We start from the raw sequence: 27194 nt of genomic DNA, 5'->3' as shown, positions 1-27194 counted from the left end.
AGGGCGGGTCAGGTTAAGTGGAGAAACCAGAGCCCCAATGCAAGGATGAGTCAGGCCAGGTGGAGACATCCAATCACTCTCTCTGTAAAGAATGTGGGCCCCGCCTTTTGGGCGCCAATTCTGACCAAGGTGATAGGCTAGTTCAAATAGCTACTATAGGGGCTCCTGGGTGGCTCAGTGGGTTAAAGCCTCTGCCTTCGGCTCAGGTCATGATCCCAGGCTCCTGGGATCAAGCCCCGCATGGGGGGGGGGGGGTCTCTGCTCAGCAGGGAGCCTGCTTCCTCCTTTCCCTCTGCCTGCTTCTCTGCCTACGTGTGATCTCTGTCAAATAAATAAATAAAATCTTTAAAAAAAATAGCTACTATAGGCTGAATTGTAATTCACACCCGTGTGTGACCTAGCATGACTACGCAACTTTCTCACTGGCCACCTGTGTGAGGCCAGGCTCAACCACATGGCCTCTGCTCTATAAAAGTTAGTCTATAAGGCTGGGAGTGGTCGCCCTCTCTGTAAGAGGCTGTCCCAAACCGTGGGTTTGATTCTGGATGCTTAGCGTGAAATAAAGCTTTGCTTGACCTTCGCTTGACCTTCGCTTTTTATCAGTCTCGCTCCTTTGAACATGGACCCTAACAAGATCACACATAGGCAGAGAGAAAGGGGGAAGTAGGCTCCCTGCTGAGCAGAGAGCCTGATGCAGGGCTCAATCCCAGGACCCTGAGACCATGACCTGAGCGGAAGGCAGAGGCTTTAACCCACTGAGCCACCCAGACGCCCTGGGAATGCTTTTAATAAGACAATACCTAATGGTATCTGTGAAGCCTTTTCAAGGCTTGTAGAAATAGTTGCAATGGATTAATAACCATTTCAGCAGGGGTGCCTGGGTGACTCTGTTACTTAACTGTCCACCTTTGGTTCAGGTCATGATCCTGGGGTCCTGGGATCAGCTCCACAAGGGCTCACTGCTCACCATGACTCCCTGCTTCTCTCTCTGCTTCTCCCCCGCCCCCTGTTTATACTTTCTCTCTCCCTCGATCATGCTCTCTCTCGCTCATAAATAAATAAAATCTTTATTTTTTTTTTTTTAAGAGTTATTTAAGGGTGCCTGGGTGGCTCAGCCATTGGGTGTCTGCCTTAGGTTCAGATCATTGTCCCAGGGTCCTGGGATCGAGCCCTGCATTAGGCCCCCTGATCTGCAGGAAGCCTGCTTCTTCCTCTCCCACTCCCCAAGCTTGTGTTCCCTCTCTGTGTCTCTCTCTAACAAATAAATAAATAAAATTTAAGCAACTAAGTAAATAAATATTTTGCTTATTTATTTGAGACAGAGGAGAGAGGGAATGAGGGGTATGATTGGGCAGGCCAGAGCAAGAAGGAGAAGCAGGCTCCCCACTGAGCAGGGAGACAATGGGGGACTTGATCCCAGTGATGAAGTTCTAGAACCTAGGTGAGGTTCGGTGGGCTGAGGTCCAGAGCCGATGACCAAGAAAGAATTCTTGAGACATCTTTGGTGCAAAATGGTGGTTTATTAAAGCACGGGAACAGGACCCGTGGGCAGGAAGAGCTGCTGCCCCGGGTTTTGAGGGATGGCAGATTATATACCTTGCGGTGGGGGGGTGGTGGTGAAGGGATGGGAGGTTTCAACAGAGTTTTCATATGTTAAAGAGGGCCTACAAGGTGCGGGGTGGGGGGGTGTGTGGGGTGGGGGGGTGGGGAGGCCTTGCCCTTGTGGCGTGATCAATGTCGTCTTTAGGCCAGCCATTAACATCAAGATAGTTGGGAGATTCTTGGTGGGGTGTTATGATCCTGCTATCATTTACATTCCCTTCTACCTCAGCCTCCTCCAGTTTCGTTTATGGTGGGCAGGGAGACATTAGGGCTTGAGGAACTGAGAGTTATTTGCCTCTGGAAATTTGTGCTGTTGATAAGGTAACGTCCCTGTTTGTAGATCTCTAGGACATCTGTAGAGCAAGGGAGATTCCTGTCCTGCAGGATTGTGATCTCTGCAAGTCAACTATTATCGTTCATGGCAGTCAAGGGTGCCTGAGGAATGCTACACATATTACGGAGGGAAGCGGGTGGAGAGGCGGCTGCAAAGCGCCAGCTTTTTTTGCTTTGTCTTCAGCCAGCCTCCTGCTCCCTCATCACCAGGATCCTGAGATCATGACCTGAGCTGAAGGTAGACACTTAACGGACTGAGCCACCCAAATGAAATCTTAAAACAAAAAACAAAAAACAAAGAACAAAAACCAAACAGAACATTTCAGGAGTGGGAGAGAAAGGATACTTGAGATTTGCTGAAGCTATGCATTCTATTTTTTTCTTTTTTGGTGGGCATCAAAGCAAGGTTTATTGAGTGATAGTACAGAGCTCCCAAAGAGGGAAGGAATCCGAAAGGGTTACCTTAAGCTATGGATTCTAAATATTGTTTCATTTTAGAAAACATTCCTAAAAACCTTTTCCTGATTTATATTTTGTTATGTACAAAAAGGTTAATGAAAACGCTGATTGTGCTCCCAAGTTATATGGTATGACATCTGCACACGAGGTTGGAAGAATCAGCTTTAATTTATTTTTAGATTTGACAACATAAAGGATTACTTTCCTCACTTTATGGAAGATTTTTGTGTCTCACAGTGAACCTGACTTTGAGAAATATTTTTGGAATCTAAAATCAGTAAAGACAAGTATACAAAATTATCATTGACTATACAACAAATTTGGTAAAGGCTCTGAGCACAAACATACTGTAATTTGTTCACACTTTCAGTTTTATATTCAGAAAAATCGTTATAACTTTAAAAGACATAATAAAAGATGACTGGCTGCAAGCAGAAAGATTTTAGACCCCTTCCATAATTTTTCTTCACCCCATAACAAATTATACAATACAAAAGAGATTGTGAAATTGTCTTGTCACATACATATACAAGATATTTAACCAAGGTGGAACAGCAGCTATTATGTCTTTCAAAGGCTAATCAATAAGGCCTTAATTTTGTATTTCCCAAGGAACATTACCAATATTACCAACATACTAATAACCAATGGTTGGTTACATAGAGAGCAGTTTATTGTAACTTGCTGAATAAATTTATGTGCCTTAAGAGTGTATTTCCTGCATGATGATTACCTGCTGAAAAGATCTCTCTTTGATTCTACTCCAGGGAAGAAGCTGAAATCGGTGTGCATGAAAGGAAAGCCAAGATACAGATGGAAACTTTGATTATTTTCTTGAGAGTAATTAAATTGCTTCATTGTCATATTTCTAGATCCACCCAAACTTTAAGGACAAATTTTTCTCTAGTGATTGTGCATAGCGCAAGAACGGACCAGAATAGTAGAAATTAGACATTAAAATATGAATACAACCATCTTAAATCTGCTTCTGAAAATATCATGCATCTTCTTGAAAATACACAAAACTGCAGTCTGTGAAATTGTTTCCATGGAATCAGGTCATTGCCCAAGAAATTATCAAGGCCAATAATTAAAAAGGACCAAGGTCTTTACCATAATCATTTTCTGTTAGAGGAAGAAACAAAATAAACTGGTGGCAGTATTACCATATTACTGGCAGAAGTAGCCTTTGTTACTCCATGAAGCTCAGTTAGAAGTGTCTTATTTAGTAATGCAAATGTTCCTCTTTGTTGGCCATAAGAACATCCAGCAGTCTCCAGGACTGAGAAATGAATGTTCTAGTCTTGTAAGGTCAAACTTTAACGTTTTAGCTACCACTTAAAAAAAAAAAAATTGTTTGTTTATTTATTTATTTGAGAGAGAGAGAGAGAACGAGAAAGAGAGAGAGAGAGAGAGCATGAGACGGGTGAGGATCAGTGGGAGAAGCTGACTCCCTGCTGAGCTGGGAGCCCCATGGGGGACGCAATTCTGGGACTCCAGGATCATGACCTGAGCTGGAGGCAGTCGCTCAACCAACTGAGCCACCCAGGAGCCCAACTACTACGTTTTTAATGATCAGAAAAATGAATTTCCTTTCCAAGAAAGTTCGCATTTTTTCTTTACTTTCTACAAGTTCACTCTGTTATAGCGACATTCTCATTGAGAGAATAGCGATTTTTAACTATCAAACATTCACCATTTGACCAAAATAGATTTTCCGGCCGACTTCATACTGCAGGTGTGACCACACTGTGAGAATAGCTCGTGCGCGCCAGAGCAGGTGTCCCAACGGGACGGTCTCACACTTGAGTGATCTGGTACTTTGTTACGGACATTGACTTGATTCATTAGTAGAAATCCGGGTTTGGGAAGATCTTCAATCATTCTGGGCATGTTTGAAATGAGGACTGAGCTGGAAACTCAGGGTTACGCGTTTATCCTAACCGCGACTCACACTCCTGTCAACCCGAAACACACAACCTCCGCAGACAACGCCGGGCTCTCCCCGTCCTCTGGTACAGACCCCGCAAACGACAACCCCAATAATCCGAGAGGTCAAGACGACTGTAGACTTCAGTTTGGGTCGGAACAGGGGCCGCGCTCGCCGCATTTGCTGTTTTGCAAACGAGGAACGTCCGCCCATCACGGTTTCGGGCTGCTCCGTGCAACGCACCGGCTCCCTCGGGCCGGTTTCGCTCTCGCACCCCGCCCACCGCCGCCGTTCCAAGTGGGGCTGCCCTCCCGCCTCCCTTCGGGCGGGGCCCGCTAAGTGGGGCTTCGGGAAGAAAAGCGCGCCCCAGAGAGAGCCCGACTGTGGGGCTGGGCCCTGACCCTTCCGTGCGAAAGCCTCCGGGGTAAGCGAGCAAACCACCCGCGGGCGCCGCTCCGCCGCCGCCGGGGCGGAAGTGGCCGCGGGGGCCGGCAGGGGGCGCGCTGCGGCGGCGGGCGGGCGGGCGGCGCGTCTAGGCCGGAGCCGTTCCCAGGGTGCGCTCGGTGTCCACAAAGCGCCAGCTGAGGGGCCGCTGCGGGCCGAACGCCGCTGAGCCTGCCCGCCGTCTCCCAGCCTCGCCCGCCGGCCGCACCGCCTCCGCTGCGTCCTCGCGCCCCGAGCAGCCGCGCGAGCCCGGGCGGGGAAGGCAGGACCGGGCGGGCGCCGCCTGCGGAGAGGCCGGGGGCCGGCCTGCGTGGGACCGCGCGGCGGCGGCGGCGACTCCGGCGACTGCGGGCCGGGCCGGACACGGCGCAGGGCCATGGCCGAGGCGGCGCCGGCTCCGGTAAGGGCGGCCCGCGCGCCGAGCGCTCGAGCCCGGGACGGTCGGGGCGTCTGGGGCTCTGCGCCGCACACCCGAGGGAGGGGAGCAGGACGGGGCGGCCGGCCTGTCAGGCGCCGGGCCCCGGAGCACAGGCGCTCCCGGGGCCCCGCTGGCGGGGAGAGGCCGGAGGGGCCGGTGGGACGCCGACGCCGAGCTCCGGGCTGGGAGGGCGCGCCCCCTCCCCCATGGCGAAGCCCCCGCGGCCGGGGTGCGAGGCCCAGGGCTCCCCCTTCCCATCTGGACGTTCGTGGCGGCGAGCGCCTCTTCCGCTAGTGAAAGACGCGTGAGTGAAGAGGGGCTCCTCGCGCTTGGTGTCAGCCCCCCTACAGCCCGCCAGACTTGGGGGCCATCAGCCATTCTCGGCTTCGGGAGCCGTCGGCACAAAATCACCTCGGTGCAGGCCACCTGAGCCTCGCACAGCCGCAGATGCGGCGGCGACGGGAGCTGCTAGGCGGGAGGAAGGGCTGCGTGACACGGGGACCCCCAGTGCCCAGTATCTGACAATGCCCGCCGCGCAGGAGGCCCCCTCGGTCAGGACTGCTCAATGACGGACTGACTCGTGCGGGTTCCGAGGACAGACGGGATGAGCTTTGACGTGTTTATTCATTCCGCGGGTGTTTACCGCAGGCGCGCCGCGGGCCAAGCCGCCTCCCGGTTGCTATAGCTGCAGAGATGACCGAGAGAGTCCTTGCGCACAAGAGCCACGTAGGACGAACGGGGACGGGTCCAGTGGCATAGCACTGAAATATGCCTTGGGTTTGTCAGCTAAGAAGCCTTTGGTCACCCCCAAGGAGCGCTGTTTTATGGGCCAGGGGCCAGGATGAGCAATCGAGGACTACCTGGAAAGTGAGACGGGAAGGGAGAGAGGGAACCGTAGCGCAGATAGGAGTGCAGTTTCGGCCCTGGGATCTATTTTCCTTTTAACTGTAAATATATACATATTTTTTAATGCGGTAAAGATGATTATGTCTCTAAGGCCAACCATATCTAAGAAATAGGATGGAAACTACAGATTTAACATTACATTTTCTAGTAGTCACATTCAAAAAGTAACAAATCAATGAAATTAATTTTAATATAATTGTGCCTACAGAATATTTCAGTGCATAACCAATATTAACAATTAAGTTTTACATTTTTCCCCCATACTGAGTGTGCAAAATCTGGTGTGTATTTTATACTTACGGCACATCCCAATCACAATAACCACGTTTCAAGGGCTCAGTAGCCACATGTGGCTACTGTACTGAATAGTGCAGGTCTGTCTTTCAGAGAAAAGAATCAGGAGAGATTGAGATACTGACCATTAAAAAAGAGAGAGAGAGAGAGCTAGAAAAGAAGAGAAAAGAAAAAAAGAGAAATGTTCCTCAAAATGTGGCAAGAGTTTGGCTTTTAGAGCCTAAGTGGAGTGATTAGTTGTTGTTGTTGTTGTTTTTTTAAGATTTTTATTTATTTGACAGATCACAAGTAGGCAGAGAGGAAGAGGAGGAGGCAGGCTCCCTGCTGAGCAGAGAGCCCGGTTGTGAGCAGGGAGCCAGTTGTGAGGCTTGATCCCAGGACTCTGGGATCATGACCCCAGCGAGCGGAAGGCAGAGGCTTTAACCACTGAGCCATCCAGGTGCCCCGGAGTGATTAGTTTTAAAGAGGAAACTTTTTTCCTGTGGGAATGGAGAAAGCATGGGTTAAGCTACTGATAAGTTTGAAGTGGGAAGGAATGTGGAAAAAAGGAGAAAGTTGAAAGAGTTTCAGTGTCATTACTAATTTTTTTCTCAAAGTAGGAGGCCATGTTGTCCCCTGAGATTGAGGGGGCCTGCAGCGGACCAGAGTCTTAGTGCTGGTCACATTCTCCCTGCACCAGCACCAGCGGCATCAGCATCAGAATCAAAATGCAGAATCGGGGTTTTCCTCCCAGACCTCCTGAATCAAAGTCTGCATTGTAACAAGCTCTCCAAATGCTTCTTAGGCACATTAGTTTCAGGAGTGTGCTGGGGGTTTGTAGTGGCCACTTTATGGAATGGGAAGAGAAGCCCTGGGGGGTGAGGGGGAGGGCATCAGGCAGCACTGAATTCCTGCCTCTTTGCTTAGAGACCATTGGTGTGTGGTGACACCAGTTTTCCCTGTTGTGTGACTTCCTTTAGTCGGGTTTACCAGCTTGCTTATAGGAAGAGAGAAGGAACAATTAGACAGATTCAGAGCTGGAGCCGGTGAGGCAGAGAAAGGGTTGGACGTGGTTGAAATGACCAACCGAGGAAAAAAAACAAAGACAGGAACAGGCTAGTAAGCCAGGAGCAAAAGGCATGGTCAGGGGGTTAGTAGGATTGAAGAGCAAGTAGCCAGTGAGCTGGAGAGTTGGGAGGTTGTGGCCGGGGAGGGCATTATCAGATTCATGGAGTTGGAGGGCTTTGTAGAGGTCGTTCTGGTCCACTCCTATTTGTTGTCAGCATGTTTGTTTTTTTTTTGACACTTTTGGTCTTGCAGCATTTTCAGTGACTAGGCAGCCTGTTATTTTCTTGGAGAGATCTAGTTTCAAAAATTATTCATATAGGCCAGGGTTTGCCTGCCTAAGAATTCCACGTTGGTTCTAGTTCTGCCCTCTGGTGTGAATGCAGTATAATATTGAACAAGTGTGTTCTGCCTTCTGTTTTATAGCCATCAAATATTTGACAGTAGCCATCATGTTTTCTCTATGCTCACATTCTCAGCTTTAATTAGCTATTACTGAATGGTATGGTTGTGATTTGTAAGCAGGGTGATGGGCAGGGCCAGAGCATGTCAGTAAAGGGTTTATCAGAAGGCAGTGAGTTCAGTGAAAGCTGGAGAGATCTGATGCACTTAGGCCTTTTCCAGAAATAGAGGGTACATCAGCAACCTGAGCTCTGGACGGTTGGCTGTAGGGCCTAGCGTCCCAGGTAATATGCCAAGTTGGTTCTCCACCTGGTTTCACTCATTCACTGTCTTACTTAATTCATCTCTGACCCACCAAAGCAATTCTCTTGGCTTTCGATGCTGATGAGCTCCACAAAGATGAGGCTTATGCAGACAGTGTGAAAACGAGATCTAGATTCATATCAGCTGGTCAGCCAGTTAACCAGTCCTTTGATTTCAGTTTGGCGCAGGGCTCCTTCCAACACTCAATGTCTTGTCTCGTCTCTCCACTGCATGTAGACTTCTGAATGGGACTCTGAATGCCTTACATCCCTGCAGCCCCTTCCTCTTCCCACGCCCCCAGCAGCAAATGAGGCGCATCTCCCTGTGGACGGTGGTGGCAGCCGTGCAGGCCATCGAGAGAAAGGTGGAGGTCCACAGCCGGCGACTCCTACACCTAGAAGGACGGACAGGGACAGCAGAGAAGAAGCTAGCCAGCTGTGAAAAAACAGTGGCTGACCTTGGGAACCAGCTGGAGGGCAAGTGGGCCGTGCTGGGGACCCTGCTGCAGGAGTACGGGCTGCTGCAGAGGCGGCTGGAGAACCTGGAGAACCTGCTGAGGAACAGGAACTTCTGGATCCTGCGGCTGCCCCGGGCATTAAAGGAGATATCCCAAAGGTAATGCCCTCCCTTCTAGATGGAAAGTGGGGCCCCTGGTCCATTGACAAGGAGGAAGCCTGTTGGCCAATCAGGCTAAAGGAAAGATGAAGATTTTCTTTGTTTATCCCTTTGAGAAGCATTTTTTTTTAATGATTTTTTAAAATTTTTTATTTTTTATAAACATATAATATATTTGGGAAGCATTTTATGTCCTATTTAGCAGTGATTTGAAGTGTCAAACTTAAGGATTGGCAAACTCTTTCCAGTTCACAGTTGACTACTTGGCAGATAGATTTTTTTTTTCTCTTATGCTTTTTCCTACCCTCTCTTTCTGACTCACTTTCTTTTCTTTTCTTTTTGTTTACCCGTTTGCCTCAAACTTGGTGTGGAAACTAAATTAAATATTTAAGGGATGCCTGGTGGCTCAGTTGGTTAAGCCGCTGCCTTTGGCTCAGGTCATAATCCCAGGGTCCTGGGATCAAGTCCCACATCAGGCTCCTTGCTCAGCAGAGCGTCTACTTCTCTCTCTGCCTCTACCTGCTTGTGCTCTCTCTCTTTCTTCCTCTCTGACAAATACATAAAGAAATAAAATCTTTTTAAAAAATTAATTAATTAATTATTTAAATCAGCCTGTTTGAATCTGTTGGTGGTTCTGGCGAAAAAGAGGCTGAGGGAAGAGCTGTAGGGTAAATGGTTAATATAAGGGTTCGAGGCCCTCTAGGTCTGGACTTACAGAGGTTGGACCTTTAGCATCCTTTACAGAAGTGTGCTGTGTTAGGACCAGCCCTGCTGGAGGGAGTAGCCCATAAAGCAAAAGAAGATGAACATCCTTCTTAATAAGCCACGGACTACAGCCTTGAGGTGGCTAGTTTCCTGGAGGAAGAACTGTTTGCTCCATATCTATATCCTGAAGGCACAGCATTGAACAATTCATGTAAGGGTCTCTGGAGCTTAAATATTAGTGGAGAAAGAAAAAGAATATAAACAAACAAGAAAATAAATCCATTTAAGTGCATAGATAAAAATAAAAGTGCTGTTTGGTGGCTTATTTTATTTTTTTATTTATTTTTAAAGATTTTATTTATTTGACAGACAGAGATCACAAGTAGGCAGAGAGAGAGAGAGGAAGCAGGCTCCCTGCCAAGCAGAGAGCCCGATGCAGGGCTCGATCCCAGGACCCTGGGATCATGACCTGAGCCACCCAGGAGCCCCATTGGTGACTTATTTTAGATGGGATTTTCAGAGAAGCCCTCGTAAAGGTGCTGATGTTTAGGCTGAGACTGAACGACAGGAAGGACCTGGCTGTGAAGGTCTGAGGAAGCGCTGTCTAGGCGGGGAGAGTGCCCAGTGCGGAGTCCCAGAGACACGGACAAACGAGGAGCACTCGGGGCAAGGGAAAAGGCCCATCAGCAGGTGTGTGGTGACTGGAGGGGGATGTAGGGCTCAGTCAGGTCATGCAGGGCAGTTTTTCAGCCCTGACTTCTTACATTTTGTGGACACCACAGCTAGAGATTCTGATTGAGTGGGTCCCAGATAGGGCCTAAACATTAATAATGCTTGCTTGCTTTTTTTTTTTTTTAACTGATTAATTGATTTCAGAGAGAGAGAGAGCGCCCCAAGCATGAGACATGGGTGGGGGGGGGGCGGGGGGAGAAGCAGACTCCCCGCTGAGCAGGGAGCCTGATGCAGGGCTGGATCCCAGGACTCTGGGACCATGACCTGAGCTGAAGGCAGACACTTAACCAACTGAGCCATCCAAGTGCCCCGACATTAATAATTCTTACAGCTCCATTAGTGGAGTCTAATATGCAACTGGGACTATGAGTCACTGACATAGGGGTCTGGAGACCAAGGTAAGGAACTGGTTTTATCTTGGGTGTAATGGAAAGAAATTGAGGGTTTTAAGCAGAGGAGTTATATCTGTTTATATTTTGAACGAATCGCTTTGGCTCCTCTGTGGAGGACGGGTCAGGGTGGTAGGAACAGAAGCAGGGAGAAACACAGTAGGCAGCTGTAACGGGGGGGGGGGGCGATGAGCATGGCTTGGGCAAAGGTAGCAGTGGGGGAGATGGACAGTGGACAGATGCAGGATGTTTGGTGGAATTGATGGGTGGGGGTCACTGATGGGAATTGGGAATGAGGAGTGAAGAACAGTGATCATTGTTAATTTGCTGGGTGATAATGCACTTAGAACTTGGGTTTTTTTATTTTAAAGATTTAATTTATTTTTCGAGAGAGAGAAAAAGGGAGAGTGCACACGTGTGGCCAGGGAGAGGCAGGGGGAGAAGCAGACTCCCCAGTGCGCGGGGAGCCTGATGAGGGGCTCGATCCCAGGACCCTGGGTTCATGACCTGATCTGAAGGCAGCCGCTTAACTGACTGAGCCACCCAGGAGCCCCTGGGGTTCTTATGAAAATTATTGAAGCACTTAGAACAACCCTAACTTGTGCAAGATCACATAGGTGGGAAATGCAAATAATAGAGTGATATCGTAACCCAGGTGGCTCCAGAGCATGTGCTCTGACCCACCGTAGGTTCACTGACCCGTAGGCTCCCGGATGGGAGGTGGTGGCCTTTACTGAGATGGGGACTATCTTGAGAGGTGGGAAGGAATGAGGACTTCTGGCAATACTGGGTTTGAGACGCTCGTGACGCATTCAGGAGAGATGTTAAGTGGTCTCTGCGGCTCAAAGATGAGGAGTATTTGGCAGTCACTGGTGCACAGATCACACTGTAAGTCATGAGGCTGGAGGTCATTGCCTCAGGAGAGAAAGTGGAGAAGCAGGGAGAAGAGACCCAGGATCATCTCCAGGAGCAGCAGAGCCAGCAGAGGAGGCTGAAGAGGAGGGGCCAGTGAGGTGGGAACAAGAGGGGAAAGTCTGTGGGGTCACAGGACAAGGAGAACAGGCATTCCAGGAGGACCCATTCCAGGAGGACCCATTCCAGGGTCCTTTGGGTTGCATGTGACCGAGAGGTCCAGAAAGACCATGACAGAGTATGCTTTGGCAACACAGACCTAACCCGTGGCCTTGCCAAGAGTTCTCTTGGCCCCGTGCATGTGTTGGGGGTGGGATTTGGGGGAGGGATAGAAATCTGAAAGGGGGCCGGTTGAAGAGTGAGTGGGGAAGAGAGACTGATGACCAATGCCTCTGTGCAAGCTTGCAGAGAGGGACATCAGTCCACATCTGACAGAGAGCCTTCCCCACTGTGGTTCACATGTGTGTCCACAGCCTCTCCTGGAGATTAGCAGAAAAGCTAAGTTAAAGTGTATATCCGTTGTCTTACCTGGAGAAATGGGTAACAGTTAAACTCTTAGGGTGCCTGGGTGGCACATGACTTGGCTTTGGCTTAGGTCATGATCTCAGGGTTGTGAGGTGGAGCCCCATGTCAGGGCCGTGCACAGCAGGGAGTCTGCTTGAGTTCCCACCCTCGCTGCCCCTCCCTCCCCAAATAAATAAAATCTTTTAAAAAAAAATGTGAACTCTCCATCTTAAACTCCAAAATCATACATAAAATAATGGGATTTTTCTTAAAGATTTCTTCATGAAATTAGAATATACTGTTGATTTACTAGCTTTAAATACGGGAAATAAAATCTGTCTTTGTTGAAAATGCTCTTATTCTGTCCTTACTTTTGAGGGCCCCTGAGTTCAGAATAATTTTCCCATGGTGTTCTTCTTAGTTTCAATTTTTTTAATTGTGGTAAAATAGGGGCACCTGGGTGACTCCATTGGTTTAGTGTCTACCTTTCGCTCAGGCCATGATCCCACGGTCCTGGGATTGAGCCCCATATCAGGCTCCCTGCTCAGTGAGGAGTCTGCTTCTCCCTTTCCCTCTGCCTGCCACCACCCCCCCTTCTGTTGCTCCTGCTCTCTCTCTCTCAAGTAAATAAAAGCTTTAAAAAAATTCGTGAATTGGGGTGCCTGGGTGGCTCAGTGGGTTAAGCCGCTGCCTTCGGCTCAGGTCATGATCTCAGGGTCCTGGGATCGAGTCCCGCATCGGGCTCTCTGCTCAGCAGGGAGCCTGCTTCCTTCTCTCTCTCTCTCTGCCTGCCTCTCAGTGTACTTGTAATTTCTCTCTGTCAAATAAATAAAATCTTTAAAAAAAAAAATTTGTGAATAGGGGCGCCTTAGTGGCTCAGTCAGTTAAGCGGCTGCCTTTGGCTCAGGTCATGATCCCAGGGTCCTGGGATAGAGTCCCACATTGGGCTCCCTGCTCAGCAGAGAGCCTGCTTCTCCCTTTCCCTCTGCCTGCTGCTCTGCCTATTTGTGCTCTCTCTCTCTCTGTCAAATAAATAAATAAAATCCTTAAAAAAAAATCATGATGAAATAAATACAACATAAAATTTACCATTTTAACCATGTTTAATGTAGTTTAGTGGCATTAAGTACATTCACATTACTGTGTGATCTTCGCTACCGTCCATCTCTAGAACCTTCCAAACTGGAACTCTATCCCCATTAAACACCCCAGCCCTCCTGTCCTACCCCTGGCACCCACCATTCTGCTTTCTGTCTCTGTGAATTTGACTATTCTGGGGATCTCATATGAGTGAAATCATCCACTCTTGGTCCTTTCGTGACTGGCTTATTTCACACAGCATAACACCTTCCAGGTTCACCCATGTTATACTGTGTCAGTGTTCCCCTTTTTTTTTTTTTTTTTAAGATTTTAAAATTTATTTGTTTGACAGAGAAAGTGAGAGAGCACAAGCAGGTAGAGCAGCAAAGGGAGAAGGAGAAGCAGGCTCCCCAATGAGCAGGGAGCCCGATGCAGGGCTCAACCCCAGGAGCCTGGGATCATGACCTGGGCCGAAGGCAGACGCTTAACTGAGCCACCCAGGCGCCCCAGCATTTCCTTTTTAAGGCTGAGTAACACTCCATTTCTCTCAGAACTTTAAAGGCATTGGTCCTTTGTCTCAACATCAAATGCCATTGATGAAAACTATAGTGTCAAATCAATTCCAAATTAGTATTTTGGTATTCCGAATAAATACAAAATCCATGTGTAAGAAATGTATTTTCTTCTCTCTAGAAGTTTTCATCGTCCATTTGTACTTGTTTTTCTATAGTGTGTTGGAATTGTGTCTGAGGTAGGTCTTTTAATATTTGTGTCAGGCAATTGGTATGAGCTTTTAGTCAGAAAATGGGTGTCTTTACAGCTCTGGAAACTTTTCTTCCATAATTCTATTTTTATATCATCTCATCCCCATTTCTCCTGTTCTTTCAGGAAGGATGGATCATCATCTTTGTCTCGGAGTTTCTCTTCTTCTTCTTCATGATTAGTGGAATTCCCTGACCATTTTTTCCAGCCCTTCTCATTTTTATTTTAACAACTTAATTTTCAAGGATATTTATTTCTAGCTCCTTTTTTGGAAGCAACCTGAATTTTTATTTTTTTTTTTAATTTGACAGAGAGAGACAGTGAGAGAGGGAACACAAGCAGGGGGACAGGGAGAGGGAGAAGCAGACTTCCTGCTGAGCAGGGAACCTGATGCGGGGCTCGATCCCAGGACCCCGGGATCATGACCTGAGCCGAAGGCAGACACTTAACAACTGAGCCACCCAGGCGCCCCAACCTGAATTTTCTTAAATGAATGCAATATATGAATTTCCCTGGAAATACGTGTTAGAGGTTTGTTTGATTTGTTGGTATTTTTTTTCTTCTAGGATAGTTCTTAGTGTTTGTTCATCCTTGTGCTGTATTTTTTTTTTTAAATATTGAATGATGCTAGGTTGTATATGTGTAAGGATTTGACTGATTAATAGGTTAACTATAGGAAGCTGGCCTGTTTTCTCTGCCACCACGTGAGTCTGTTTAAAAGGTTTTATTTTTGTAAAGATTTTATTTATTTATTTATCAGACAGAGAGCACAAGCAGGGGGAACAGGAGAGGGAGAAGCAGACTCCCCCCTGAGCAGGGGCTCGATCCCAGGACCCTGCGATCATGACCTGAGCCAAAGGCAGACACTTAACCAACTGAGCGACCTAGCCACCCCCATGTGAGTCTCTTTAGCCAAAAGATCTTTCTTTTACAGGAGAGAACTATCTCCACTGATGCTAGAGCTCGGTGGACTTCGCTTTGAGGTGCTGTGGCAAGGAGCAGATAGGGAGTGCGAGGACCACCCAGAGGCCAGGAGTAAGGCAGTGGCCGACTCCAGGCGTGCTGTTCCATTTCCTTAGAGGTGATATCTGCGGTGTCGGCTTCAGGGTCAGTGCTGCTGCTCGGTCACTCTGCTAGGCCTGCCAAGATGGCAGGGGAAGGGTCCCTGCTATTCTGAAGACAGACCTTCAAACTGCAGTCTCTAATCGCCTTCATTCCTGCTCCGTGTCTCTGTGAGCTTTGAGCTTGGAATTCTCTGGATTCCTCAACTGTAGGCCTTCCTGTGCGTGGTCAGAGTGGCAACTCCCTCGAGCACCTTGGGGCCCAGCACATGCCTGTCCTCTGTGTCACAGTGAGAAGCTCTTCAAAAACTCTGGCTGGACGATGGCTTCTCCCCATTCTTGGCATTGCTTTAGATTTGGGCCCTGCTGATCTAATTTACTGGCATTTCAGGAGTGCTCTGGGAGGGAAGGGAAATACGTATGGGCTTAGTTCATAGTCTTTTTTTTTTTTTTTAAAGATTTTATTTATTTATTTGACAGACAGAGATCACAAGCAGGCAGAGAGGCAGGCAGGGAGAGAGAGAGAGAGAGGGAAGCAGGCTTCCTGCGGAGCAGGGAGCCCGATGCGGGGCTCGATCCCAGGACCCTGAGATCATGACCCGAGCCAAAGGCAGCAGCCTAAACCACTGAGCCACCCAGGTGCCCCACTTAGTTCATAGTCTTGACCCAGAAGCCCATCCTGACCCTTTATTTTTATCATGATTTTATTGTATATGTTTCTCTTGTACTGTCAAATCTCTTGTGTAGTGATGTTAGATGAAAATATGCTATTGAGTATCTATACTTGTCCCCACCCTGGCTTTAGATGCTGAGCAAAGTATAAAATGACAAATTATCGTTCTAGTCCCTAAGAACAAAATTTCTAGTTGGGGGGGAAAATCCACAAATGAAGCAATTGGAAAATAAAGCCAGTTGCCTCATAGTATTGTATAGACCATTGTTTCTTTTTCTTTTTTTTTTTTTTTAAGATTTTATTTATTTGACAGAGAGAGAGAGATCACAAGTAGGCAGAGAGGCAGGCAGAGAGAGTGGGGGAAGCAGGCTCCCTGCTGAGCAGAGAGCCTGATTCAGGGCTTGATCCCAGGACCCTGAGGTTTTTTTTAAGATTTTATTTATTTGAGAGAGTGAGACAGAACAAGCAGGGGGAGCAGTATAAGGAGAGGGAGAAGCAGGCTCTCCAATGAGCAGGGAGCCTGTTGTGGGCTTGATCCCAGGACCTTGGGATCATGACCTGAGCTGAAGGCAGAGGCGTAACTGACCGAGCCACCCAGGTGCCCCGAGTATGTATTCTTTTTGTTGAATTTTTTAATCTTGAGAAAACGTGTGTGTGTTGTAGTAGTAGTAGTAGTAGTAGTTACCAGGAGTCTTTCTTGTTCTCTGATTTTCCTTTTCTCATAGCATCCTGTTTTATTTTATGGGTGGTATAATATCTCTCAGATCTTTGTGGGGATACTACTTAGGAGGTAGCAGTAGTGTGGTTTTGTTTTTTAAATTCTGTTGCCTAGGCATTTCTGTTCTTTACACATTTTATCCCTTCATTTTAAAAAAATTTTTAAGATTTTATTTATTTGTCAGAGAGAAAGAGCCTGAGCACAAGCAGGGGGCACGGCAGGCAGGGGGAGAAACGGGCTCCCCGCTGAGCAAGGAGCCCAATGCAGGACTCGAACCCTGGACCCTGGGATCATGACCTGAGCTACGCAGGCATCCCTCCTCCCTCATTTGCTGTTCATGTGGCAGGCTGTCCTAACTGGTCCTTGAGACTTCGTACTTAGCTTGTATTTCAGAGTTTAACGACAGGAAGCTCCAGTGATGGGAGGGTGAGCTCGCCTCATGACGAGCGGCTAAACAGCAGAACGGGGAAGCGTTGTGCGAGGTGATAGTGTCCACACTGGGTACCTGGAGAGGCAACTCTTGTATTTCTTTCCAGGAGAACCTTGCACTTTTTGTCCAGGAGAAAGTGCCTCTCTTTTTAGAAAAAACTATGCCGGAGGATGGGGGGATTCTGTTCTGCAAATGACCATTCCCTACATGAAGCCTGAACTCCAGCCAGGCAGGCTTCAGAATTCTCCTCTGAAAGTTCTCTGCAGTCTTCTGTGCTTCCGTGTTTTCCCGTTCCCGTCAGGCCTGTCTATAACCTGTCCGTCTTTTAGGACTAACCAGAGCCCCACCTCTTCTAGACTCATCCCATACCCATTGTAGCTTAATACCTAAAATTTCTGGTCCATGTCTTTAGTTTGAACATAATCATATGCTTGTTTTGGGCAGAAACCATTTTTTATGATCTTGATAATTAGGATAGGCCTTGTACTTAGTGGATATTCAGAATATGCTGTATTGTGAGAACTTAATAGCTGCTCTGCATTTGTGCCTGTCTCTGTGAGGGACTGTTTACAGTAATGTCCTCCAGCCTCCCAAAACTCGGAGCCCTGATCTATCACCTTTCTCCCTGAAAACCTCTTGGACTTCTGGAGGCTGAGTCTGTGCCTTACATTTTTCCTGTATCCTTCCAGCGACTCACACAGTGTTTTGTGACGAGGAGGGACTCCGCGAGATACCCAATGACTGAACTGCAGTGGGGGGACCTAAGCCCAGTGCGATTATCATTCCAGGTGCCGGTGACATTTGATGATATCTCCATCCAGTTCTCCACTCCAGAGTGGGACAAACTGGAAGAACGGCAGAAAGAACTTTACAAGAATATCATGAAGGGCAACTACGAGTCTCTCATCTCCATGGGTGAGGCCGAGCTGTCACCTTTTGAATGGTGACTCCAAGGCGGCTTTGAACAGGCCCTTGTCCCCAGCAGTCCTCATTTCCACTCTGTCCTCACACACTTCACACTTGATAGCAAACCAGAGATTTCCAGTTTGCCCTTGCTAAGTGGGAGATCACGAGCTCTCCTTCTGCCGATTTGCGGGATGGAGGGTGCAGCTCAGGGTTCTGGCTGGGCCGCAGGGTGGTTTCCATGGGTGTCCTTCACTTTGAAAGGGGCTTGTTCTCCGCCTTGAGGCACATTGTCCCTGTCCCTCAGTGAAAGCAGCAGGCGGCCAGTGCTGACGTGGTATGCGTACCTGCCCACACGTTACTACCCCTCTTACGTGCTTTCCAACGAGATAGCATCCATACAGGAGGTAGATCAGTGGGGCCAAGTGATACAGATTGGGGAAGGAATCCCCCGGGACCATGGACCTCAGAGCCTGTAGCTCAGGCTTAATGGCAACTCGTTGTCGTCCTCATTGATCTCTTGGTCATCCCCCCTTTCCCTTCGTCTCCTAGATTATGCCATGAATCAACCTGATGTCTTATCTCAGATTCAGCCGGAAGGAGAACACAATACAGAGGAGCAGCCAGGACCAGAGGAAAGTGAGATCGCCACAGACCCCAGTGAAGGTAAGTAGCAGAAGACATGGTCTCCTCCTTGTTTGCCTTTTCTGGTCCGAGACCGTGCGGCTCGGAGCCGAGTAAGCAGGGCTTGGGGCTTCCAGGGGCTTCCCACGCCAAAGCAGCTAGACCATGAATGGATCCTCAGGCATTTAAATAGGAGCGAGCACTTAGACACGGCGGGTCCTTTGCCTTCTGCCGTGAGTACCACGAATCTGGGGCTATTAATGGTATCCCACGACAAAGTCCTGAGACCTAATTATTTAGTACAATAAACATGTCCTTAGATGGCAGGGAAAGTAGTTGTGCTCATGTGAGGGGAAGTGGCTTCAGTGAGTGTACACCCAGTTGTTCAGAAATGCTGGGGGCGGGCTGGGCGTCCGTCCGGTCCCTGGGAGACGCACGGAGCCTGCAGAGCCCGAGGATGTCCACCTGGGCCAAGTGGATTTCGCTTGGCTGGGGAGGCTAGCGCTGCTGAACGCTCCCTAGTTTATTCGGCGGCCATGGGCTGACACTGGGCGGGAAGGACTGCTCAGCCCAGTCCAGCGGTTTTCTTTCTCTCACGTCCCGCCTCTGCTGTCAGCAAAAGCTCATCGTTTCGTTCTTTGCTGCATAGAAAGTTCACCCTTCAGACATCTCTATTAGATGAACTTTTCTTACCACCTACTCCCTCTCCCATACACTGTTATTTTTTTCTAACATCTTATTATGAAACTTTCCAAACAGAAAAGTTGAAATAATTTTGCAGTGAACACCTAGATACCTACTACCTAGGTTCTGCCGCTAATATTTTACTTTTCTTCATTAGCAGTATTTATCCATCTCTGCATCTCTGTCAATCCATCCTATTTTCAATGTATTTCCAAATCAATAAAGACATTAACACATTTCCCCATAAATAGTTCAGGATGAATATCATTAACCTAGAGTTCAATATTTTTTTTCTTTGTTGGTAAATTTTACATACAGTGAACTGCTCAGATCTTAACATTCTCTGATTTTTGAGGAATGCATGTATCTGCCACACATATTCTTTTTAAGAATGTATGGGTGAGGGCGCCTGGGTGGCTCAGTTGGTTAAGCATCTGCCTTCAAATCAGGTCATGATCCTGGGGTCTTGGGATCAAGCCCTGTGTGGGGCTCCCTGCTTGACGGGGAACCTGCTTCTCCCTCTCCTTCTGCCTGCTACTCCCCCAGCTTGTGCTTTCTCTCTAATGAATAAATAAAATCTTAAAAAAAAACAAACAAACAGAAAAGAATGTGTGAGTGATTATATTAAGCAATGTAACAGGTTGAATTTGATTAACTTTATGTCATAGATATAAATAATCTGAAATCATATCAAAAAGGTGGGTGACTTGATTACAGTAATTATTAGAAATTACTCCTTAGTTTACATTATTAGTTCTCTGACAGTTTTCAGCTAGTATAAATCAGTGTGTCATTTTATTTTGGGGAACAAATGGCAGAGGTGTAACTTGGTTTTGTAATGATGTGTGAAAGTTTTAGTTAGCTGCCGTCTTGTCAGTTTATTTTTACCGTGGTTAAGACTCCATTTGGGCAGTCAACCATATATGTTAGCACAGATTTACATAAAATTAAACCAAACAGTGTAAGCATTGGATTTCTTTAATGCTTTGGTTAGATTCTGTGCAGTTTTAGCTTACATTGCTGATTATCAATCTAGATATTTACTAGAACTTGAGGATAGGATTCAAATGATTGGGACTGATCAATATATAGCATTTTTTAAAAGATTTTATTTACTTATTTACTTATTTGAGAGAGAGAAAGAGAGTAGGGGGAGGAGCAGAAGGACAAGCAGACACTGCACTGAGCAGGGAGCCGGATGCGGGGCTCAATCCCATGAGTCCAAGATCACGACCTGAGCCAAAATCCAGAGTCAGATGCTTAACTGACTGAGCCACCCAGGTGCCCCTTTTTTTTTTCTTAAAGATTTATTTATTTATTTGGGAGAGAAAGTGTGTATAAGTGAGGGGCAGGGGGAGAGGGAGAAAGAGAATCCCAAGCAGACTCCCCACTGAGCGTGGAGCCTGACGCAGGGCTCGATCTTATGACCCTGAAATCACAAACTGAGCCAAAATCAAGAGTCAGGCACTTAACGGACTGTGCCACCCAGGCGCCTCAGTACTTGTTTTCTTTGAAGATATGCTCCAGGGGCACCTGGGTGGCTCGGTCAGTTAAGCGTCTACCTTTGGCTCAGGTCATGATCCTGGGGTCCTGGGACTCTGCTCAGCAGGGAGCCTGCTTCTCCTTCTAACTCTGCCCCTCCCCCTGCTTATGATCCCTCTTTCTCTCTCAAAAAAATAAAATCTAAATATATATATACATGCTCTAGGCTGTGCTGGGGGTCCCCAAGGCCACCCCCAGGTTTGGTCCTTTACTAGGAGGACACACAGGATTCAGCATAAAGTCATGCGTAGGGTTAACGTTTATTACAACAAAAGGACCCAGAGAAAACCAGCAAAGATAAAAGGCGCTCAGGGCAAAGTTTGGAGGGAACCAAGGGCAACCTTCCAGAGGCCTCTCGCCATAGAGTCTCACAGGACACTTGCTGTCCCTCTAGCAATGAGTTGTGACAACACATGCAGAGTGTTTTCTCCCAGAGAAGCTCATTAGAGCCTCGGCATCCAGGGGTTTCACCGTGAGCTGGTCACGTAGGCCTCCTCTGCCTCACACCAGAATTCTAGACTCCGGAAGGCAGACAGATAGATGCTCAGCTTCAGCGACAGTGCACAAACAGGTCAGGCCTGGTGCAGCACTCCTAACACTGCGGGCAAGTTTTCTATCTGCACAGGGATGTAAACCTTACAGGCAGGCCCTTTTGAGAATAGGCAGTCTCAGGCTGCCTCTTACAGATTTTCTTTCTCCTAACACACAGAAAAACTCCCAATTCCTTTCCATGGAGAATAGTAATAAACTGTCTGCTTATTAGGGTTCCTAATAGATTGTCACACACAAATACTAAGTAGAGGTACTAATTCGAGGCCACGTTAGTGATATAACTAATAAAATATCTTTTTGATTGTTCTCCACTTAGGGTTCTTTTTTTAAGTAATTGCTTTACCCAAAGAATCAATTTTTTTTTTCTTTTCGGCAAGCAGCCTCTTTTCTATAACATAGTTTTTAAAAATCAATTTTCACATACTGTGTAATTTGTTGTTAGACTGGCGTGTTTATATTGGAATATTGATGTACTTTTAGAAACCTTATTATTATTATTTTTTTAAGATTTTATGTATTTATTTGACAGAGATCACAAGTAGGCAGAGAGGCAAGCGGGGGGTGGGGGGTGGGGAGGCAAGCTCACTGCTGAGCCAAGAGCCTGATGTGGGGCTTGATCCCAGGACCCTGGGATCATGACCTGAGCTGAAGGCAAAGGCTTAACCCACTGAGCCACCCAGGTGCCCCTCAGATTTTATTTATTTGACAGAGAGAGAGACCGTGAGAGAGGGAATACGAGCAGAGGGAGTGGGCAGAGGGAGAATCAGGCTTCCTGCCAAGCAGGGAGCCTGATGCGGGGCTTGATCCTAGGACCCTGGGATCATGACCTGAGCCGAAGGAAGCCACCCGGGGGCCCCTAGAAACATTAATTTAAAACAAACAAACAAACCTTAATTTTCTAAAATACATTTGGATTTTATCCATATTTCTTATAAAGCTCATAATTTATTATTGTATTTCATTTTGGAGCTTTAGAAGAGCTGTGCATTATAATTAAGTTTATAGGTAGAATGGTAGGAGGGATTTGACGATAGTGATGGTAAAATGTGACAGCCCTTCCCTTTTATGTCCAAATATCTTGGAATTAGTTTTACATTCTGTCTCTGTCCCCATCATCTGAATTTGATGAAGAGAAAGAAAAATTATCATATCTCCCTAAGGAGTAGTCATTGATGCCTGGTGTCTTGGATAAAATTGCATATAATTAGTGGAGAACAGTAGTGAGTGGGAGGGTGCAGAAAAATATAATCTTGAGGTTTTCTGCAATTCTTCTTCAACTGTATGTATTACTAGGGCCACGTGCAGACCAGCTGTGTGTGTGTGTGGCCATTATTTGGTGACTTTTTTTTTTTTTTAAGATTTTATTTATTTATTTGACAGAGATCACAAGTAGGCAGAGAGGCAGGCAGAGAGAGAGGAAGGGAAGCAGGCTCCCTGCAGAGCAAAGAGCCTGATGCGGGGCTCGATCCGAGGACACTGGGATCATGACCTGAGCCGAAGGCAGAGGCTTTAACCCACTGAACCACCCAGGCGCCCCTATTTGGTGACTTACAACTTGAATATTGAACTACCAAGTTTTTAGAATTTTTTGGAGAAATACTTGACCCAGGAAGTTCAAATGGAATAATTACTGAAAGTCCTTTATCTTTGCCTTTCTTCTGGTTCAGAAGCCATGAACTCCTGCCAAGACTGTAGCATGACCCAAAAGGAGAGTGAATTCATTTCTAAATCTTGCAGCTGTGGGGAGACTTTGTGGGTCATTGTTTCGGGTACATGGCGATGATCCTGTCTGTCCTGTCTGCGTCTGTTCATTCTGGTCCACCAAGGCTGTCTTTTCCTAAACAAAATCAGTGACTAAGGCACATCCCAATAAGATAATTCTTTTATTTTAGTTTATTGTATTGGAGAACAAGAATCATTCTGGGAATGATAGAACTTGGAAGTGGGTTTTTGTCTGTTTGTTTGTTTTTTGTCAGAGAGAGAGAACACAGGCAGACAGAGTGGCAGGCAGAAGCAGAGGGAGAAGCAGGCCTCCCGCTGAGCAAGGAGCAGGATGTGGGACTCGATCCCGGGACGCTGGGATCATGACCTGAGCTGAAGGCAGCCACTCAACCAACTGAGCCACCCAGGCGGCCTGAACTTGGAGGTTTTAACTTATTACACCAACATTTAACACATTCACCTGGCAGCGTTTTAGTCCCACATCTGTTTCACAGAAAGTTTTAAAAGAAAGTTGCTGTATTTTTACCAGTGGTTGTTTCACGTGTCAAGTATTGTTTGTTGTCTGCTTAAAAAGTCCGATCTCACCCCCATTTTAACCTGGTTTATACTTTCGTCCATACCCCAGAACCTCAAGATTCTAGCTTCTTTGCAGATAGCATGGGTCCTTACACACACATACACAGACACACACACAAGCACACACCATCAGATTTCCTCATAGTTAAAATGACATTCAAACAGTATGGACGTTAAATTTTTATGTTTTCTCGGGATCAGCTTTTCTATTTTTATTTATTTTTTTAGTTTTTATTTATTTTAGAGAAAGCGTGCGAGCAGGGGAAGCGGCTAAGGGAGAGAATCTCAAGCAGACTCCCCACTGAGTGCAGAGCCCTACACAAGGCTTGATCTCTCAAACCTGAGGTCATGACCCGGGCCAAAACCAAGAGGTGGAAGCTCAACTGATGGCGCCACTCAAACGCCTCTCAGCTTTTCTACTATTAACTTCCTCTCAAAACTAGAACCTCAGCATTTTTCCATTTCCTCCTACCTGATGAGTATTCAGTTTTTCTCTGTTCTCTGGCTTTCTCCAAAGCCTGCTGTTGGCGTGAACCAATGATTTTACTTTCGTCCTATGTTTCTGTACATCTTCACTGTTGGGGTTCCTCAGGCCTGTGAGGGTTGTGGTTTGAGAGCTGCTGTGTGGCCTGACCAGCAGTGGCCGTATCCTGTCGCCATGCAGGTGTCTGTAGGAGGCCATCACAGTACTCAAGTTCTCCTGCTCCTTTCTTCTCACTTCCAAAAGGTCCTAACGCTATCCTCCCACCAAATTACAGGAGCCACTACAGTATGCTGTGCGTTCTGTGACGGTAGTGCCAAGCCCCAATTATTTTATCAAATCAGTATTTCCTTAGTTGTGCTGATCTAGTTAAATGAGCAAAGGAAATTTCAGCATCATTCAACAGGAAGGGTTAGCTTCGTGGGGTTCTCATGTTCGGTGAAGATATACTTAGCCAGTCGGTTCTAATAACAACAGCCGTTTACCCGTTTCTGGAGAACTGAGTTACTTTTTTTACCCTTCCATAGTTTTTATGGTTGACTGCTGACTAATGTAACAAAAGATTGGAAAGAATCCAAATACCCATCAGTAAGGGACTCTTGAAGAAACAATGGGACTGTTACATAGTGCGGCTGTAAAAGGAATGAGAAAGATCTCTGTGTACTGCTACGCACGGATGCCCAGAATATATTGTCAAGTAAAAAACGGGTACAGAACAGTTTGAGCAGTATGCCATAGAAAGGGGGGAAAAAATGAAGATGTATAGATATTTGCTTATATTTTTACAAAGAAACAATGGAAAATTAAAACAAAAAGCAGTAAGAGTTACTTCTATACAAGGAGAGAGAGATTTGAGATGGAAGCTAGTCCTCTCTGATTGTATTTTATAGTTTTGATTTCAGAATCTTATAAATATTTTATAAAATTTTAAAAAATTAAAAAAAATCAGGCACAGGCTGAAATAATTACCATATGATATGTGCATGACATACATATGTAGAACAGATTTCTTTCAAATGACTAAAACAATATTTTAACTGTATATCCCTAGAGGGATAGATCCTGAAGACTAAGGGTCACAAAATAATCTTAAATTGAGTTCATATTTTTGTTGATATATTGGTATTGTTTTTTTTTTTAAGATTTTATTTATTTATTTGAGAGAGAGACAGTGAGAGAGAACATGAGTGAGGAGATCAGAGGGAGAAGCAGACTCCCCATGGAGCTGGGAGCCCAATGTGGGACTCGATCCCGGGACTCCAGGATCATGACTTGAGCTAAAGGCAGTCGTCCAACCAACTGAGCCACCCAGGCGCCCATATTGGTATTATTTTGACACAAGTATTCAGATAAAGCAAAGATTATGGTAATGTCATGAGAAACCAAAACTCTCAGGGTAAGGGAGATAATATACAAATATAAAATCAAAGGACTTGGGGCACGTGGGTGGCTCAGTCGTTAAGCGTCTGCCTTTGGCTCCGGTCATGATCCCAGAGACTTGGAATCAAGCCCCGCATTGGGCTCCCTGCTCAGGGCAGAGCCTGCTTCTCCTTCCCCCAAACCCCCTGCTTGTGTTCCCTCTCTTGCTGCCTCTCTCTCTCTGTCAAATAAATAAAATCTTTAAGTTAATTAATTTAAATAAAGTAAAAGGACTTAAAACCCTGTAATCTTAAATATGGAATCATAAATTTTAACATAAATTCATGAACTTTTTTCTAAGGGTGCCTGGGTGGCTCAGTCGTTAATCAACTGCCTTCAGCTCAGGTCATGAACCCAGGGTCCTGGGATCGAGCCGCACATCAGCCTCCATGCTCAGCGGGAAGCCTGCTTCTCCTGCTCTCACTTCCCTGCTTGTATTCCTTCTCTCGCTGCCCCTCTCTCTGTCAAATAAAGAAAGAAAATCTTTAAATAAGTTAATTTATTAATTAATTAAAACAAAGTAAAAGGACTTAATTAAAACCCTGTAACTATAAATATGAATCATAAATTTTAAGATAAATTCATGAACTTTTTTCTACAAGATAACGTATTTTAATAGCTCTGTCCGTGGAAAGAAGCTAGAAGCAACAGCAAACTATGAGCAGTTAGCACCCTTCTCATCCAGATCGCAGTCTCTAAATTCCACTTCGCAGATCAGCGATTGTGTGGATGGAGCCGGAAATGTACAGAATGCACCTGGGATAGTCTGTGACATCAGAAATGAAGGAAACTAGATGTTTGATATGTGAAAAGACAGAGCTGCTCTGAAGAGGCTCCTGCTGGCCAAAGAAGGGACAATTGGAGCGATGAATTGAAACTCATCAAACAGGGGCACCTGGGTGGCTCAGTGGATTAAAACCTCTGCCTTCAGCTCAGGTCATGATCCCAGGGTCCTGGGATTGAGCCCCGCATCAGGCTCTCTGCTCAGCGGGGAGCCTGCCTTCTCCTCTCTCTCTGCCTGCCTCTCTGCCTACTTGTGATCTCTCTCTGTCAAATAAGTAAATAAAAATGTTAAAAAAAAAAAAAAGAAGAAGAAACTCATCAAACAGATAACATTCTACGAGTTCATAATGCTAAACCAATAAAAGAAAAAAAGTCAAAATCATTTGAATGACATTGGGAGGTTTTTACTTTTTTTTTTTTTTTTAAAGATTTTGTTTATTTATTTAACAGACAAACATCACAAGTAGGCAGAGAGGCAGGCAAAGAGAGGAGGAAGCAGGCTGTCCTTGGAGCAGAGAGCTGGATGGGGGCTCAATCCCAGGACCCTGGGATCATGAGCCGAAAGCAGAGACTTTAACCCACTGAGCCACCCAGGCACCCCAACATTGGAAGGTTTTTAGTGTGCTAACTCACTCAGAAAATTAATGAAGAGAAACAATTGTGCATTTTAAAAGTCTTATAGTTTTGATGAATAAGAAAGTTCTTCCTCTGGATAGCTGCAAAAAGATCCTCTTCCTTAAACCCTGTCCGTCCTCTCCTGCTTTTCTCTTTCTCCATGTGTGGGTATAAAATCTGGGAGAAAAGAAAAATAAGGTTGGACTGTGTTTAATACATTTCATCTTGTAGTTTAAAGAGGGAGCTGGAAGGGCAGCCTGGCTGCGTGCGCCAAAACCTGCGTCCCCCCAGTGTCGCCACACAACTGCCAGTCTTTTGGGCCTCAGTCTCGTCAACCTCGTATTTCTGCTTTGGACACACCTTTAGATTTCCGTGGTCTCTGATTTAAAAGGCACTGGGCAAAAATAGTGAGTTCTGCCTACTTGTTACACATAAAACCAGAACCTGCCTACAAGGCTCTTTGGAGAAATAGTCTAGTTTGAATTTACTCTCTGCACCTTGTCAGCTTGCCAGCTTGTCCTTTCTGGCCAAAAAAGGCTAAATAGGCCTTCGCTGGGATAAGACGCACAGCTGTTTC

At 46.4% G+C, this 27194-nt stretch overlaps 1 protein-coding gene across 1 annotated transcript in view; it reads left to right on the top strand.

The window, feature by feature from the left end:
• The first annotated feature begins 4846 nt into the window (after window positions 1–4846).
• The window catches only part of ZNF398 (zinc finger protein 398), a 28966-nt gene continuing 6618 nt past the window's right edge, over window positions 4847–27194 (top strand). Inside the window, 6 exon segments of the mRNA XM_004765902.3 lie at window positions 4847–5168; window positions 8373–8452; window positions 8454–8719; window positions 8722–8750; window positions 17505–17631; window positions 18172–18285. Of these exon segments, the coding sequence (XP_004765959.1) occupies window positions 5145–5168; window positions 8373–8452; window positions 8454–8719; window positions 8722–8750; window positions 17505–17631; window positions 18172–18285 (640 nt within the window). The 5' untranslated portion in view covers window positions 4847–5144.

Source organism: Mustela putorius, unplaced genomic scaffold, assembly GCF_011764305.1.
Source record: "Mustela putorius furo isolate JIRA1106 unplaced genomic scaffold, ASM1176430v1.1 tig00000929_pilon_pilon_pilon, whole genome shotgun sequence".
NCBI classification, from domain to species: domain Eukaryota; kingdom Metazoa; phylum Chordata; class Mammalia; order Carnivora; family Mustelidae; genus Mustela; species Mustela putorius.
This window is presented reverse-complemented; position numbering and strand designations above follow the sequence as displayed.